The 18,311-nt window shown below is 39.5% G+C and overlaps 1 protein-coding gene across 2 annotated transcripts in view; it reads right to left on the bottom strand.

Moving 5' to 3' along the window:
• LOC111153360 (alpha and gamma adaptin binding protein) overlaps positions 1 to 18,311 on the bottom strand; it is a 50,041-nt gene that overhangs the window by 29,899 nt on the left and 1,831 nt on the right. For both annotated transcript variants that reach the window (XM_022512351.1, XM_022512350.1), the window contains exons 2-4: positions 2,867 to 3,054; positions 2,618 to 2,714; positions 2,204 to 2,293 (exon numbers count right to left, since the gene is read on the bottom strand). In XM_022512351.1, coding sequence (XP_022368059.1) covers positions 2,204 to 2,293; positions 2,618 to 2,714; positions 2,867 to 3,054 — 375 coding nt within the window. The remainder of the gene's footprint in view (positions 1 to 2,203; positions 2,294 to 2,617; positions 2,715 to 2,866; positions 3,055 to 18,311) is intronic.

Below are 18,311 nucleotides of genomic sequence, written 5' to 3' on the forward strand. Positions count from 1 at the left end.
TTTTTTTTTTTTTTTTTTATTTATCTGACAGAGAGAGCGTGAATAAGCAGGGGGAGCAGCAGAGGGAGAGGTAGAACTCAGGCTCCATAATTTGTTAGCTATTTGATCAAGGGCAAATCATGTACGCTATTCTCAAAGAAAAGTGGGGCTGATGCCACTCTGCACACACCTCTCCCAGAAGAAAGAGGCACTGGAAGTGACAATTCACCCCTGTAAACCCCCCTCTAGGCGGGGCTCACCACCCAACACAGTGCCTGAAGGACAGCAGGCGCTCCATAAGGACTGAGGGCTGGATGAGTCATCCGAAGAACAGCAACCTACCATCCTAACAGAAACAATGGCAAGGATTAAACTGAAAATACAAAGTGAACTTTCTCACCTCGATGTTTAAATAAAGAAATAAAAGGCATGTTTACCTGAACTATGAGTGATTCAGTTCTTAAAAGGATAACTAACACTTCAGATGACAGAAACCAAAAATACGGTCTGAACGAAAGAGCTAGAACCAGTAAGATGAAATCTAGTCCAGACAAGCAGGAAGTCTCATGCTGGTGTTAGGATACACACATACAAAGCTTATGGTTTATTTTTAAAAATTCTAGGGAGGATTTCATTACTTCATCTAAAGATCTGTCAAAATCTATTTCAATATTAAGCGATATTAATGCAAGAACATTGTTCAGACGAGGAGCAAGGAGATGTATGGTGGTATAAGGGAGAAGAAATTACAAAATAAAAACAGATTTAAAGATTTTTTAATTTTTATTTAACAGAGATCACAAGTAGGCAGAGAGGCAGGCTGAGAGAGAGAGAGGAAGCAGGCTCCCCGCCGAGCAGAGAGCCCGATGTGGGGCTCGATCCCAGGACCCTGGGATCATGACCTGAGCCAAAGGCAGAGGCTTAACCCACTGAGCCACCCAGGCGCCCCTAAAAACAGATTTAAATAAACGACTCAAATGTGGACTCTGAAGGACAACGGGATGAAGAGAAAATTCTAGTGTCAGAAATAAGCAATTATGTACATGCTCACATACACAAAACAAGGCCCAAGTTTAGGGGACCTGTAAGACATGGGAAGAGAAATTGTACTTGTTAATTTTCAATTATTATTAAAAATGTAGAGGGAGAAAAATCAACCTTTTTATCCTATTCTTCTCTGGAAGGGCTTTATTCCCAAAGGTAAAATTCTGGAAAAATTCTAAATAAGGCAGAATATAAAAAGAGATTTCTTAATTCCCTTTAAAATAGGTTTCGTAGAATGATTACTTATATCCTGTCTATGTACTTTAATTCATATTGGCTGTCTCTTAGAATGTCTTTTGCAACAACTGGCATCTTAACGCCACGTCCCTACTGGTCCCCTCACTACGAGCCCTGTGCCTTTCTCATTTCTTCCCCATGGAGCAAGTGACATGTGAAAGTTCATGATGCCACGACAGTCTTGGAATTTCTAAACAGAAATAATCTCTCGCATCTCTGAAATACCACAGGACCCATATATTTTTAAATACTTATGACATTCCATTGGGCAATTCAATTGTTCATGTATGTGTTTATCTCCTGTACTGGACTATAAGGTTTTGGTGGCCCAAAACCTGTCTTCTCTTGGCAGGTCCCGCCACAGGTAGATGCTGAAGGAGAGAAGGTGAGAAGAATAGTGAAGGAAGGGAAGAGAAAGGGGGAAGAAACGGAAGGTCCAAAGTATCACAGAAGGCAGTTAAGTGGAGAGCTACCCTGGGGTTGGCGCTGGGGGCATTCTGAGTCTGTTTTTAGTCTTACATGTCTAAAGGACATAAAAACAGGGCCAACATGCCCCCTACGGTTCCTGGGAATTCAGCCTCAGGATGTGAGAAATTCAAAATAAGGAACATAAATTTTAACTATTTAGTGCATGGGTCAAATCCTCTTTTTTTTGGCAGAGGACAAAGGATAAGAGACTCAGGAAATGACTAAGATTTAAGGTAGAAATCCTCTACATTTATCTATAAGAATAACAGTATTTGAAAAATCCTAACATGTGTGGTAAAGCAAAAAATATGGATTATTTGGTTAATAGTAAGACCACACCAGTGGGTTGTGCACAAATCTCTTTAAACAGCTGAGGAAAAATGTTTTTTGAATTTCACTTTGACTCTTCTTCCCTGCATTAAAATACTCCCTCACATCTCCAAAGCCATGTTTCTCCTGACACATAAATACTTACCATCCTCCTCAGGCAACTCTTCTGGACTAAGTTCTACCAATTCAAAGCCATGCTTGATACACCATTCTTGAGCTTTTTGTCGGTTTACACCTAATGTGCAGAAGAATCTTCATTAGTAAAATTTTTTAAAACAGCATATCACTGCAACGCTTCCATTAATCTCAGTGTTACCCTCAGTGTTATCCTAAAGGCATCCAAAATAAAGAAAATGATTTCTCAAACCCGAACTGTCCATTCTTAAAAAAATAAAATGTAAATATTGCAAGATTCCAAAGAGAAATAGCTAAAAATACTTTGTAAAGTAATATAATCACAGGAGATGTACTGTTCTAAGATAAGAAAACAAAAGTATATTCTGTTTACCAAGGGACAGCAATTATATGAACCAACCATGGTCCCATTGGCATGCCTTACCATTTTCACACACTCTGTCACAAACCAGGATCATGACTTCAGGTAACCATGCTTCTGCCAGTGGAAGCCATGAGGAGACACTATCAAGACCAGACTTCTAGAGGGAGGAAAAACAAACATACAAACAACCAGAAGAAGAGACAGTAAGAGAACTCATGGAAAAGGTGTGGTGGGGGGGCTGGGGAGGGGCGGGATAAAGAAAGCACCAAATAATTTCTCACTCAAGGTCCCTGGCAAACCAAATCTTACTTGTGTGCTGTCAAAGTACACCACAAATGCTTGGACAGACTCCGCGATCTCTGCAGTGATGAGAAATTTGTTCGGCACCACGCACAGATTGATATCTGCTGAGTAGTATTTATTATCAATGGTCCAGGGATAAAACCTCACAGCATCGGCAGCTGCTTCCACAACAAGATCTTCTGTTCCAAGGATATCTAAACAAAGGACACAATGTTACCATGGGAAGTGCAACACCGATACACACTGATCAAGTCTCTCAAAAAGATACCAGATTGGGGCGCCTGGGTGGCTCAGCCGGTTGGGCGTCTGACTCTCGGTTTCAGCTCAGGTCATGATCTCATGGGTCGTGGGGTCAAATCCCACGTCAGGCTCCACACTCAGCAAGGAGTCTGCCTGAAGTTTCTTTCCCTCTGCCCCCACTTGCTCGCTCTCCCTCACTCTCTCAAATGAACGGGTAAATCTTGAAAAACAAAAACCAAAAAAAAGGTACCAGATTAATATGGTACCTTTGCCTACTCCTCTTTGTGTACGGATTTCAAAAGCCCCCCCATTTATCAGGGCATTTTCTTCTCTAGCATTTGATTATAAAAGTAACGATGACATAATTTAACTCGTTGGCTTTTATTCTCTAAGAGCACAAAAACGATTGTGACTAGGTTAGACAGAAGACAAAATAGTCATGTAACCACACACCCAGAAAAGAGCAAGTAGAAGAGGAAGAATAACAGCTTACATTTATTTTATTGCTTATGGACTTCATGTGAGATGGAAGGTTACAAGAATCTTCAACAATCTATAACTATCTGTGCTTATTGCAAGCTACAAGGAAGGTAGCAGTAAGGCTAAGCCATTAATAAAAGCTAAACATCTTCCTTGGGCCAAATGCTTACACATTAATTCAACTAATGATATAAAAGAAAGGATATTGATAAATGACCCCAATTCCATTTATAGTCAGCCTTGTTCAGATTCTTTGAAAGCCAACTCCAATTTTTGTTTGATAAAGATACTTTTGGCATAATTTAAATACAAAATAGCCAAGCACATTTAATTATTTAGAATATACCTAAATCTTTCAGAAACCCCTGTGCAACATGGCTAGAACTAACGAAATTCTTGTAGTAAAAGCTAAGTCAATGAAGAACAAATAGAGATGAAGTCCCAGAGCCACCAAAGCAGTCTGCTTCCATAATGCCATAAAATATTCACAAGAGGAAAACATTAGAAATTGTTCTATCCTAAACTCCCATCTCTCACATCCATACCCACAGCCTCTGTCTTATACAGAGGTGGAAAGTAAGCTTAGAGAAGTAAAATAACACGCCAATGAAACTGGGTTATTATAAGAATATATGGCAAAATGGCCACACACTCCTTTTCGATGTAAATGAAGATGAACATGGGAAATATCCCTCAAACTCACAATTAGCAGGGCCCAGAAAACTAGGAGCTAAACTTTCAGTTCCAGAGCTAAGATTACATATGTGGACCACTGCCATAGTTTTTGCTCAACAAAAAGATAGAGGAAAATTGTTTAGTCCGAAAAACTGCTGGGAATAATGTATAATAACATATAAAATGTGTGTGTGACATATGCATGCTTTTCATTGGTAAACTTTCGTCATGTGGTTACTAGGAGGAACAAGTCTGAAAACAAAACCCCTTTTTTAAATTAAAATAGGAAACTAAATTTAAAATAGATGTAAGACTGCATTTGACATATGGTACATTGTGAAACTAACTTTCTAAAATTTTTCACCACAACCAGAATTGTTGCTTTTTAAAATTATCATGAGGTCTGAGCCAATATTTGAAACTCTGAATTTATCTTGTCTCTTTAAGAAATCAGCAGTTGTTGCTGCTTAATTTCTACCTGGAGTAATCTTTTAACTAATTATCAATCAACAGCAACCAGCTGCGATGTCCTTCACGGAGCCTTATGACCAGTTCAGGTAGGAAATAAGCAGGAGGAACAGATAAAGTATGACAATCAAAGACTGTTTTCATGTAAATGTCTCACAGGAAAAACAACAACAACAACAACAACAACAACCCTCCTAGATCAAAGTCTATGCTGCATTCAAAGCTAATCTTCGAAACTTCAAGCAGGTGGCACAGCAATATGCCGATAAAAGCACATATGGAAGAAGGCAAACTAAACCAAGGGAAGTAGCAAAAAATGTATAAGCTGATTTTTTTTTTTAAGGGTAGGAGGAGCCACCATATGGAATCAGTTTTCTTCATTCCTGGGTAATTTTTTAAAACAACGAATTAACTTTTTTTTTTTTTTAAAGTGGGCAAACACAAAGGGTAAAATTTGTTAAGGGGCAAGGTACAAGGAGTGTGGGACGAGGATTCCTACCATCGTCACAACCGGTTCATGATATTTCCTAAACTGGTAGTATCGCCAAAAACTGGAAGAAAATTTCAGTTATGCTTTTTTGAAATCACTGTCTTCAACTAACATGAAAAAATAAAGTCAATGAAGCGGTCACCTACTTACTAGCTGCAATTTAGGATATCTGGGTCCATTAAGGGTGGTTCATCTTAATAATCAGTGCATAAACTACAACACAACAAACTGAAGTGTGTTATTCAGAGCTCTTAAAATTTCAATTTTATACTGTCTGATTTTCAAATGAGAAAGATATTTCCTGAACACACAGAAAGAAACAATTTCTCTTTTCTCTAAACCTAGATGAGAACAGAACTCTAAGTTGGGAAAACAAACTTCACCTTTTGGTGTTTTCATAGCTCTGTGTGTGTGTGTGTGTGTGTGTGTGTGTGTGTTTTCATACTCCTTGTGCTGCTTAGAATAACTTGATAGCTCAATTTACTTATCAGATTCTTTTATTTTTAACATTTTATGTCTAATCAGACACTTTCAGCGAGGCTGCATATGGACTTTATTATCACATCTGTGCCATCTCACAACTAGAGAAGAGTGAACGGTCTCATTCTTCTTGTCATCAATATCATAATGTAGAGTTTAATTTAAAAAATGTAAATGTCTACATTAAATATAGCTTTTCTCGCTCATCTTTTTTATTTGGTTTCAAGCGTCTAACACGTTTATTCTTTTCCAAATTAAAACAAAAATTGCTCAAATGCTCATGCACATGACTAAGAGTTTCTGGAGATCAGCCAGTATCATTTACTCATTTCACAGATGGGAAAACTGAGGGCCAAAAAAAAAAAGAAGCCACTTGCCTAAAGGAGAAGGACGTAAAATGAAATTCAGGTCACCAGTTTTATTTCTTCCTACTACACTACAGCATGTGATGTTTAGAATCTGAGCTAGATCACGTTCAAGCGTCCAGTGGTCACAAGCCAAAACTAACCTATGGGCCTACAGTTTCCCCTGCTCTTTTAGAAAAACTAAAAATAACAGCCAGAACTAGGGCACCAGAATATACGAGCCCAAAACACAAGTAACTCATTCAAAAACTCTGCCTGGGTTTGGGGTTTTTCTGTGTCCGAAATTGAGTCACAGCGATTGTGTGGGGGTTTTCTGCCAGACTTCCTAGAAAGCCCTACAGTGTTCTTTCCCCCTTCTTTGCCCTTCCCTAGGCTGACTTTTGATGCAGTCAAAATGATGCACAAATAAAATCAAGAGCAGCTTCTCCCTCCTCCTTGCGGGTGTTGGCCTGTCTCATTCAAACTGTTGGCAGCCACCTGGTGGGGCTGTAATACATCATTTTTGAAGAGACAAATACTAGATGATTAATTGCCAGTCTGTTACCACAGACTTGGTCTCACAGCTTAAAATAGTTAATCTGTAGTGTTTTCAGATGAGAAGTTAAATGTCAACCCAGTTCCAGTAGCAAGTATAAACCTTTCCCGGGTTCTAAGTGCAAGTATAAATCTTTTTCCCTGTTTGAGAAACTGTTAGACAGCCGGCAATAATCCAGCAATTCCTATTTACTTCTCAATTCTTCCATGAGCTTATTTCCCTGATAGTCCCACATGGCAAGTGAGTGACAAGAACGATTCAAGAGAGCTGAAGAGAGCTGCACGCCAGGGAAGCATGTCAGCTCAGCAACCCAACCACTCCTCTGTCCTCAGGCTCCCTCCGTGCTTCCTCTGTCTGTCATTACGCTGCTACCCTCAAAGAGGGTAAAACCGGCAAGCAATCACAGAGGAGGAGGCAGCTAGCTTTCTTTAGTTCAGAGTCAGAAAGAGGTGATATTCTCTGTATCATTAATTAGGAAAGCAAACCTAAGTTCCAAGGTGAATTCCCAGAACCCCGAAAATATCCATTTTCTCTCTCTCTCTCTCACACACACACATATACACACACTACCCTTACCCTACCCCCTCACCTATCCACTCTAGTGCAAAAAAGGCAAAAAAAAAAAAAAAAAAAGTCCCTTCTATTGTGCTGTGCATATGTAGGCTCCACGGACCCAAGCTGGGGCTTGAACTCACAACTCAGATCAAGATCTGATCTCACAACAAAGATCGAGAGATGACCGCTTCACCAACGGAGGCGGCCCAGGTGCCCCCAAAACAAATCTATTCTAAACTAAGTGCACTGATACTACTTTGGCTTATTCCTATCTTCCTCGGTCGTAGAATTAAGGACACTTTTGATTCCAGCTGAATTAATGTTCCCCTAACTAATCAAGTCATTCTTTGTGAAGAGAAGTTGTCTAGTGGTTAAATCATATTTTCTATGCCCAGAGGGAAATGGTAGCTGCCACTCCGAATCAAGATGATCCTTCTGGAGACCAGTACTCACCTGGTTTTATCCTTCCTCATGGAACTGAAACTGACCTTACAGCGAGATATCATGACCTCCCACCCCACGCACAAGTGTCCTTCACAGGATCCACTCTTCTGGGGACCAAAGGTTCCTCTCCCCCGACTCTGTGCTGGTGGTACTAACCGCAACAGAGAAAGCCATCAAACAGAGACAGCTCAGACCTGGGATCAGACAGACCTGCATCTGAACGCTGGCCCTCTGTGAGAAGGACAAACTAACCTTTGTGTGTCTCATTTCCTCAGTGGAAAAAGTGGACACACACACACACACCCCTCAAATGGCTTCTTGCAACTTAAATGAAACAGTGCATGAGAAGGCACAGGCAGGCACTGGACACAGAGTGGCCCTCAGGAACGCTCCTTTCCTCCTCCCCAGGTCAAGTTTTTGCCTATGGGCCGGAGGCTAGGTCAGAGATGCACTGAGAGGAGCTGGTAAGAGAAAGTGGAATTAGAAAATCTCCACCTCCTTAAGCTACTCAGGCCCCTCCCTTCCCAAAATACACCTTCTCAAATGTTTCTTTCCCATTGTTAAGGCACAGACTAAAACAGAAGAGAAAGCAATTAGGAAAATTATAGGAGGCAGCAAAGTCTGACGTCAACTGAAGGGGAAAGTAGCCATTATGAAAGAGAAGAATTGAGTAAAATGTGATTTAGGAAAAAAATATGAAAGCCAGAGTTTTCATTAGCAAGCAAGGAAAGGAAAGAGAGACCTTCGGAAATCATAATGAGGGACGCCTGGGTGGCTCAGTGGGTTAATCATCTGCATTGTTGCAACTTGTTACAATGTTATAGCCACGATTTCATGAGAAGGGCCCGAAGGTGGGTGCTGCTATCCAGTACTTAGTAGCCGCTACGAAGAGATTATTCCCCGAGTTCCAGGGGCAGATCAGGGGACAGCAATTCTGCTTTGCTTACAATGCTTAATTACCCTTTCCTCTCACACCCCTCCTCTCTGGTCGCCCTTGAAATCCACATCGCCTGACACTCCAGGGCTCTTTGTATCACAGTGGGAGCATTCTGAAGTTGGAGCAGAGGAAATCTCACTCGGCCCTCCGCCTTTTCCTGAAGTTTGCTTGCTCCCAAGAACCATCTGGAATTGGTCACCACAGCTGCATCTTAAAATAACTGGGGGTGGGGGAGGTAGGGGGCAGGGTGAATACTACATGGTCTGCGCTGACCCTCAGAAGATCTCACAGTGCAGTGAGACGAACTTGCACAAAAGAACAGCAAGAAGCTGGCAGGAAAGGGAGAAAGAGCATGGAGAAGTGCTTTGTGCGAGCCAGGGAGGAATCACCAGCCCCTACATTTTACCAGCTGCATGCAAAGACCATTTTATCAACCCTGGGGGCAATCCCCACCTATGAAAACGGAAGAGACTTCTTTGAATTCTGTTACTATTATTTATTCAAAATCACAATTCTAGATACACATCTAAAGCTGTGGTTCTTTATGGGGAGGAGGGGTGGTCGTGCCCCTGCAGGGAACAGGTCAGCATCGGGAGACATTTTTGGTTGTCACAAGTTGGGAGATGCTACTGGCATCTAGGGGGCAGAGGCTAAGAATGTTGCTAAGGGTCCTCTGATGCCCAGGATAGCACCTACACGACACAGGATTACCCGGCCCGAAATGTCAACAGTGCTAAGGCTCAGCGACCCTGATCTTGTGGAACCTGAGGAACTGACTTAGCTGTATTTATGAAACACAATACAGGTTCTGGAATGCAAAGTTGGTTTTATTCTTTCTCACAGAACTGAAACTAGCCAGGCATTACAACCTTTTAAAATCTACCTCTGGTAAAATCTGCCTCAAGTGTCTTAGTTATTGTAACCATAAAATGTATTTAGCAATTAACCTTAGACGTTTTCAAAATAATTTGTGAATGGTGGCTTTCTGGAAAAAAGAAGACATAAGCCTAAATAGGACCATTATGAAATGAAAATACTTTTCACATTCAAACGTTAATTTTTCAAACCTCACCCAAAAAAACGTCAATGTCTGCTCGGGATGACAACAGGATCTGCGGCAGATGCTAACTTATTCTGAAAGAAGGTAAATGTGTCTGTGATGAATTTTCCAAAACAGAGTAAGTTTAATGAGGAACATCTACTCTGTAGCCCTTTATTCAAAATAAGCCTGATGCATGGGAGAATACCATAAAGCTAACACATCCCACGTCCAGGACCTCAAAGCTCCTTCAAGAAGGGTAAAATGATTGGGCAACACATGAAAAAAGAACACAATGACATGCTGGACTTCATCAAAATTCAAAATGTTTGCATTTCAAAAGATACCATCAAGAAAACCAAAAGACAAGTCATAAGACAGGAGAAAATATATGTGAATTATTTATGTAACCTGTATCCAGAATATATAAAGTACTCTTACAACTCATTAATGAGATGACAAAAAAAACTATAGTGACATACTGCTTCACACCCACTAGACTGACCATAATGGAAAAATACAGTAACAAGCGCTGTCGAAAAGGAGGAGAAACTGGAACCTCCATATATTGCTGATGAGAACATGAAATGGTTCAGCCACTCTGGGAAATAGTTTGGTGGTTTCTTAAAATAGCATAGCAGTTTCTTTCGATCTCCATAACTGCATTACTCCTAAGAGCCAAAAAGTGGAAACAACTTAATGTCTATCACCTGATGAAGGCATAAAATGTGGTATGTCCATACAATGGAATATGAAGTATATGTTGTAATCGGATGAATCTCAAAAATGTTAAGAGAAGGCAAAGTCGAGAGACTACATATTACAGGATTCCTTTTAAATAAAATGCCCACAAAAGGCAAATCTATAAAGTACATTTGTGGTTGCGTAGAACTGGGGGGTGGGAGTGGGGAGTAACTGCAAATAGGCAGGAGGCTTCCTTCCAGAATCACAGAAATGTTCTGCACCAAAACTAAGTGGGTTTTAGGATATTTAAATGATATCCCAAAAAAGCTGGAAGAAAAAAAATCATGGAAGCTCAAAGATAATGTCCCTTTTTTACTGAGGAGGTAGGTAACCTAAGGCACATGATGTTTTAGAGACTTAGAACAATGACAGCAAAGGTAAAAACACTACAACTTATTTGTGGGAAGAAAGTTAACTTGCTTAAAGTCAAAATAGCCAGGAAAAGGGTAGAACTCAGTGCTCAATTCACAAAGTCTTGCCCCCATGCCCCCATAAAACCCCTGAACAACCTGAAAGGAATTCAGACAGAATGGCAATTTTCTTAGTTCAGCTGTTTATTACCAAATAATTACACATTTTTCTGCTCTGAGCATACAGATTTGGATTTTGATCGAAGGACGATAATACTTTTCCCCATCTTCACACAGAACCGGCTTCAGGTCAGTGTGGAAAATTAAACCCTAAATAGGTGATTTGTTACTGAACCCACAACATGACACAGGCTGAGTTTCACAACTGTCCTCTTTGTCTTAAGCTCTGTCAGTCTTGCTTTCTGGATGAGTAATTGTTAGAGATGTGTTTGTGGTTGGTTATCTATGTGCACGGGCTCCAACACAAATACAATGTCATGCCCAGATTATCATTTCTGCCAGACATATTCAAAACAATTTTCACACCTTAACCTTTTAAAAAATGGTCCTGTATCAGATTTCATTATTTAGGAAGCACCACTATTTGTTGAGGAATCACAGGGGACAAGCTGTTTAAACCAAACAACCACTGCACACTTCTTAGATGTTTTTACTTTTTGCTGCACAAAAACAAGCAGCTGAATGGCCCAGAAGCAAAGGTCTGGGTCTGGATACATTTAGACTCATCCAGGACGGTACAACACTCTCTGTACCATAGATGGCTCCGCGCAACAGGGGATAATGCATAATTCTGTTCCACTCATGTGTCTCCTCGGACTCCTCTCCCTCTTTATTGGAATGCCATTTGTTGGAAAGGCAAACACCTTATGACCATTCCCTCATCTACAGTAAGCTCACACAAAAAGTCAAATTCTCTACTCCACAAGGAACCAAACTAGGACACCCATAAAGGTGTATTATTTAACCTATGAAAGGTTCTACTCTACTAAGGTTCTAACTACCACGAAGGAAAAAGTGTACACTTAATGTAAGCCATAAAAGTTCTCATGTTAGTAGTAAAATCTTTTACTGTAATTTTTCCTATCCCTAACTCCACCTTCGATACACACAGTATTAGCTGCCAAAATACTTACGTCTCATGTATATAAAAGAACTAGAACTGAATCTTGGCTCCCCAGTGTTTATGGGCTGAACAACCTTATAAAATCACAACTTGTTTGAGCTTGAATTTCTCTCTCTCTCTCTCTCTCACACATAAATACACACCCCCACACGCATGCCATGCTCACACTAGAAGGATAACACAGGCACATTTTGTAAGTTCTTTTGGGTCTGGAGAGAATATGAACTTGTATTTAATATTTTTCCTCCTTAGGCTGATGACTTAACATCTCTCTTTTAATCAAAATAAAAATCTTAAGGCCTCTTTTACTGTTAATTGAAAATTTAAAAATATATTAAGTATAATAGCTAAAAACAATCCTCTACCCCATACCAGTTGAAATCACTGCTTTAGTCAGACCGCTTACGGTATCACTCACTGTCTGATGACAACCTTAAACCGCTCACGGAAGATCTTGTTAGCCCAATCATTCTTTCTTTGAAGAAAATAAAGACTTAGAAATACACAATCAAATCAAAGGCAGAGCTATCCTACCACAACAAAATGAACAACTTAGCTTAAGCAAAAATTATATCTTATTCCCAGAGTAAAAGAGTCCCCTCAGAATACTAAAGCAGCTAAAGAAAATGTAAATTTTTAAAAACCCAAGCTTTTATCCTCTTCCCTGCTGGACAATGTCGGTTAGCTAAGTTGGACTTATGAAAAGACCCCATTTTTTTTTTTTTTTAAGATTTTATTTATTTTGACAGAGAGAGAGACACAGGCAGAGAGGGAACACAAGCAGGGGGAGTGGGAGAAGCAGGCTTCCCGCTAAGCAGGGAGCCCAATGCGGGGCTCAAACCCAGGACCCTGGGATCATGACCTGAGCTGAAGGCAGATGCTTAACGACTAAGCAAGACCCTACCTTTAAAATAAGAATGTTCTCCTTAGTAAATTCCTTTAAGATCCTTTTGTAAGTATAGGGGTCTAATAGGGCAAGAAACAAACGCCCAGTCTTGAAGAAGAATGAATGTTCCCCAAAGAAACAATGTCATAAGTGATGGATGGCTTTGCCTATGGAATTCCCCAAAGCCTAGTTTACCCATCATACATAATTGAGCTATCCGGTTCTGCAGGTTTAAAGGACTAAGGACCAGAGAGCACTATTTCCATGGTTAAGAGCATCTGAATTCCAAACAAAAAAAGTCAAATTCTCTACTCCAAATGTGGACTGTCTTCTGCAACTTTAAAATGCAACATGGATGGATCTAGAAGCTATTATGCTAGTGGAAATTAGTCAGAGAAAGACAAATACCATACAATTTCACTTCTACATGGAATCTAAAAACAACAAAAACAGAAACAGGCTCATAAATATGAGAACAAACTGGTGGACACCAGAAGGGAGGGTTTGGGGAGATAGGCAAAATAGGTGAAGATTAAGAAGCACAAACTTCCAGTTATAAAATAAGTCACAGGGATAAGAAAGTACAGCACAGAGAATATAGTCAGTAATACTGCAATAATTTTTTGCAGAGACAGATGATAACTACACTATTGTGGTGAGCATTTTATAATGTTTATCATTGTCAAATCACAAGGTCGTACACCTGAAACTAATATATGTCAACTATACTTCAATTAAAAAGAAATCCTCGGGGTGCCTGGGTGGCTCAGTCAAGCGTCTGCCTTCTGTTCTGGTCATGATCCCAGGGTCCTGCGTTCCAGCGGGAAGCCTGCTCCTCCCTCTCCCACTCCCCCTGCTTGTGTTCCCTCTCTCGATGTCTCTCTCTGTCATATAAATAAAATCTTTAAAAAAAAAAAAAAAAAAAGAAAGAAAGAAAGAAAGAAATCTTCAATCCTGGGAAAATCAAGATAGCTGATCATCCTAAAGGGAGACCCAGATCTCAGCTGGACCTAAGTCTTCCCATCTAAAATGAGGAAAGAATGCATTTTGTTTAAAAGCCACCATTTCACATCCCCCCTAGTCCAGGGAGGTTTCTCTAGGACCAGGTCCCTACTTAACTGCAAATCCTTGGGAAAGAAGCAGAAGAAAACAATGGCTCTGCTAATTTTCTATTTGCCAGGGTTGCTGTGGGAAGCAGGTGACCAGGACCTGAGGCCTGAGCCTTAGTTAAACCCAGGAAAAATGTAGAAAGTCCTATGTGGAATTGCTAAATTCAAATTAGTGAGAAATTTTAGCTCTGTTCCAAGTATTATTCTCCTAAGAAAGCAAATGACCACAGGCCAAATCCCATTATCCCTTCAGCCTTCAAAGAAAACCCCCATGGCTCAGCTGCTGGCCCTCTGGTGCCTTTCCTGTTTTCAGTTCCCCTTTCTTGAGTTAATTGAGAGCAGGACTGGTTAAGAGGCAGTTCCCAGAGCCAGACTGCCTGGGTTTTAAAACCTGGCTCAGCTATTTGGCCTTGAGCAAATTACTTAATTTCTCTATGCTGCAATTTCTTTGCATAATGATTAGAATGATCATAACAATAGCATTCAAATGTTCTAACAGTTAAGCAGATTACTACATGCTTTGTACACATGCTCAGAACACAGGCTGTCAAACTTCTTCAAAAAAGGGCCCGATATATTTTAGGAAATATTTTAGGCTGTGGGCTATATGGTCTGTGGTGCAATTATTCAACTCTGCAAACGCAGCTACAGATAAAATGTAAGTAAATGGACATGGCTGTGTGCCAATAAAACTTTATACAAAAACAGGACCAGGAACCAAAGACTGGAACCAGCCTGGAAGTGCTTCAGCAGGTAAATAAACTGTGGCACATCCTTACTGTGGAATACTACTCAGCAGTCAAAAGGCATGAATTGACACGCACAATATACATGAACCTCTAGGGAATCATACTGAGCAGAAAAACAAAAAACAGAAAAAACAATCCCCAAAAGTAATCTACTCTATGGTTCCAACTGTGTAGCATTTTTGAAATGACAACATTTTGGAAATGGAGGACAGATTAGTGGTTGCCAGGGGCTAGGGATAAAGACTGGGAACATAACCTGGAAGAGAGGTGGGTGTGGTTATAAAAGAGCAATACAAGGGGATTGCTGTGGTATTCAGGATCTTGACTGCGGTGGCAGATACACAAACCACAGGTGACAAAATTGTGTAGAATACATACACACACACAAATGAGTAAAAGCCAAACTGGGGAAATCTGAGTAAGACTGGTGGACTGTATTAATGTCAACAAGCTGAATGTGATATTATATTACCAAAGGGGGGGGCAGTTTTCAAAAAAAATGCATACACAAAAATTAAGAATGCCTGAGGTAAGAAGCGCTATATAATCTAGCATAAAAATAACATGGTAACAGGATTTTATATCTAGAAGGGATGGTAAAGATGATCTTGAATAACTTTCTATTTTTAATGTTAATCCTGGATAGGAGTGACTAAGATATAATATGCCTCTACTATGAGTACACTCAACTGAGAAAATAAAAATCCAGATACTGTTCAAAACTATCAGGCATACATAATGCTCTTTTTAAATATAGGTCCTGGGGCGCCTGGGTGGCTCAGGAGGTTAAGCCTCTGCTTTCGGCTCAGGATATGATCTCAGGGTCCTGGGATCAAGCCCAGCATCGGGCTCTCTGCTCAGGGAGGAGCCTGCCTACCCCTCTTCTCTCTGCTTGTTTTTCTGCCTACTTGTGATCTCTAATAAATAAATAAAATCTTAAAAATAAAAATAAATAAATAAATATAGGTCCTCTAGACAAAGCTATTTATTCTTCACTCAGAATTTAGATTTCAAACCTCCTAAATAGAAATGCAAAACCCTCTATTTAAAACCTCCTACTTTAAAACCTTTACTCTTTTACGGGTCAATCTTCTCTGTCATTTCTTACACCAATGCCACCATCTTAAAGTTAAATAATTCTGATTGCTAAGGAATAAGGAACACATTGCACTCACGTATCCGTGCAAACAAATCCTGAAGCGAACATATGCTCCAACACTTAGTACTTGATCACTTTGGCCAAGTCACCTGGTATTTCCAAGCCACGATTTCTTCATTTAGAAAATGGAGATAATCTGACTTCATGACTTCACAGGGATATAAGAACCAAATTAAAAGACCTAAGAACACGTCTGAGAAGAGTACTGATATACACACAAATGTTTGCTATGGTTTTAAGATCTCCAAATTTCCACATTTTGCTAAAAGCAAGAATTTTGCTCCAAATGTTCAGATGTAAAACCTGAGTGCCTTACAGTTGCTGAGTGGGCATTACACATCTCAACAACATCAAGCAAGTCTCCAGGGACTTTTCTATCTAAAGCTCCTTCTAAGAGTAGAAAAAGGTATTGAGATTCCTCAAAAAATTAAAAATAGAGTTACCGTAAGATTCAGTAATTCCACTACTGGATATTTAACGAAAGAAAACAAAAAGGCTCGTTCAGAAAGATACAGGCACCCCTGTTTATTGCAGCATTATTAACAACAGCCAAACTATGGAAGCAGACCAAGTGTGCACTGATAGATGAATGGATAAAGAAGTGAATATATATGCAATGGAATATTATTCATCCATTAAAAAGAGAATGAAATCTTGTCATTTGTGACAATATGGATGGATCTAGAGGGTATAATACCAAGCGAAATAAGTCAAAAAAGACAAATACCATATGATTTCATTCACATGTGGAATTTAAGAAAAAATGATGAAGAAAAAAGACAAACCAAAAAATACTCTTAACTACAGAGAACAGATGGTTACTAGAGGGGAAGTATGTGAGGGGATGGGTCACACAGGTGAAGGGGATTAAGAGTACACTTAATTTTTTTTTAAGATTTTATTTATTATTTATTTATTTAGAGAGAGTGTTTCCGCACAAGAAGGGGGAGGAGCAGAGGGAGAGAGAAAATCCTCAAGCAGAATCCGCGCTAGCCCCAAGCAGGGCTCGATCTCACGACCCTGTGATCATGACCTGAGCCAAAATCAAGAGACACTTAACCGACTGAGCCATCCAGGTGTCCCAAGAGTACATTTACCTTCATGAGTACTGAGTAATGTATAGAATCATTAATTCACTATGCTGTATACCTGAAACTAATCTAAATACTGTATATGAACTATACTGGAGTTAAAACAAATAAAAAATAAAAGTTCCTTCTATGAAAGTAGTGTAAAATGTTAAAACTTAGGTATTCACATTTTAATATATGAACAAGTAGCGCACATGCTCTCTCTGAAGAGAAGGAATAGCACCTTGTCATTTTAGCTGCAGTAACTGGCACAGAGACCAGCTCTGTGCTTAATATCAGAATATACTTTCCCAGAATGAAAGTAAAATCTTCATATGCATATATTTGAGGTGGAAAGAGGTCTGGCCTGGAGTACATACACTTGCTCTCATACCTGAGGTCCTCAAGCATCCTGAGCCTTCATTCCCCTTTAAAAGTCTACAATGTAAGTCTGAAATGCCCTTTATCTGATGTTGGACCCACTCAAAATACTGAAAATAAGGCCTTTGAGTGACACAATGTAAAAGTTTTTCAGAAAATCCATGCACGCTCTTTATCCACAGCAGAGGCCTATTCGCTTTTATTTCACGTGTATTTACAACAAACTTATTTGATTATGAAATATCTCCCATTAGATAAAAGCGGTAAAACAGATGAGATGTTGAAAGAAACTGGAGAAACCCTAACGTTCCTCTTCCTGATGAATGAAGTGAAACCAGACCTTCCCCAAAAAGATCAGATTCAATCCAAAATCATACTGTGGCCTAATACGATGGAACACTTGACAAACATCATTCATTTGGTCATCTTTATCTCTTACATCAAAATTAGACTCCATTCATGATTAATTTAAGGCAATCCTTAATTATAATAAAATGGAATCGGTGCTCAGCGAATACTGCTGTCTAGTGTTACCCACTCTTTCCCTATCAAAAACCTGGGAAGAGAAGATAAAGCCCTCTGTTCGAGTTCCCTTCTCCTTCCTTACAAGTACTGTCTTTACTAACTGCTCTTATTTCTTCCCTACACAGCATTAATGGAATCACAAAGGAAAGGCCACCTAATTTTAATCAACACAAAAGTTGACTAAGAGGGATTTTACATATAGAAAAAAAAGTGGATTATTTTACAGAATTAATTTTACCCCTAAGGATGCCAATGTACTTTAAAGAAATACAGTGTTACTATTTGCCAACTATAGGTCATCAGCTCTTTCAATGAAGTGACCATGTCTGCCAATTCTGATCCTTAAAGTGCACAGAGGAGTACCATAGCCATCAGAATACTTAAATATTTGAGACTGGCTTTGAAAGGCCTTTATATATCAGTAATGGAAATCTAAATACATGTAATTATTTTATAAAGTTAAATACACCGAGAATTTTAAGAATCTTGAGCAAATTTTACATTCACTAGACGCAAAGTATGATGGAAAGCATATTAGATCATAAATTATGTAATACTAAATGAAAAATATCAGGATAAAAATTATACACAGGGGCACCTGGCTGGCTCAGTCAGTTAAGAGTCTG

Source organism: Enhydra lutris, unplaced genomic scaffold, assembly GCF_002288905.1.
Source record: "Enhydra lutris kenyoni isolate GAN:26980312 unplaced genomic scaffold, ASM228890v2 scaffoldscaffold31, whole genome shotgun sequence".
Taxonomy (NCBI): Eukaryota; Metazoa; Chordata; class Mammalia; order Carnivora; family Mustelidae; genus Enhydra; species Enhydra lutris.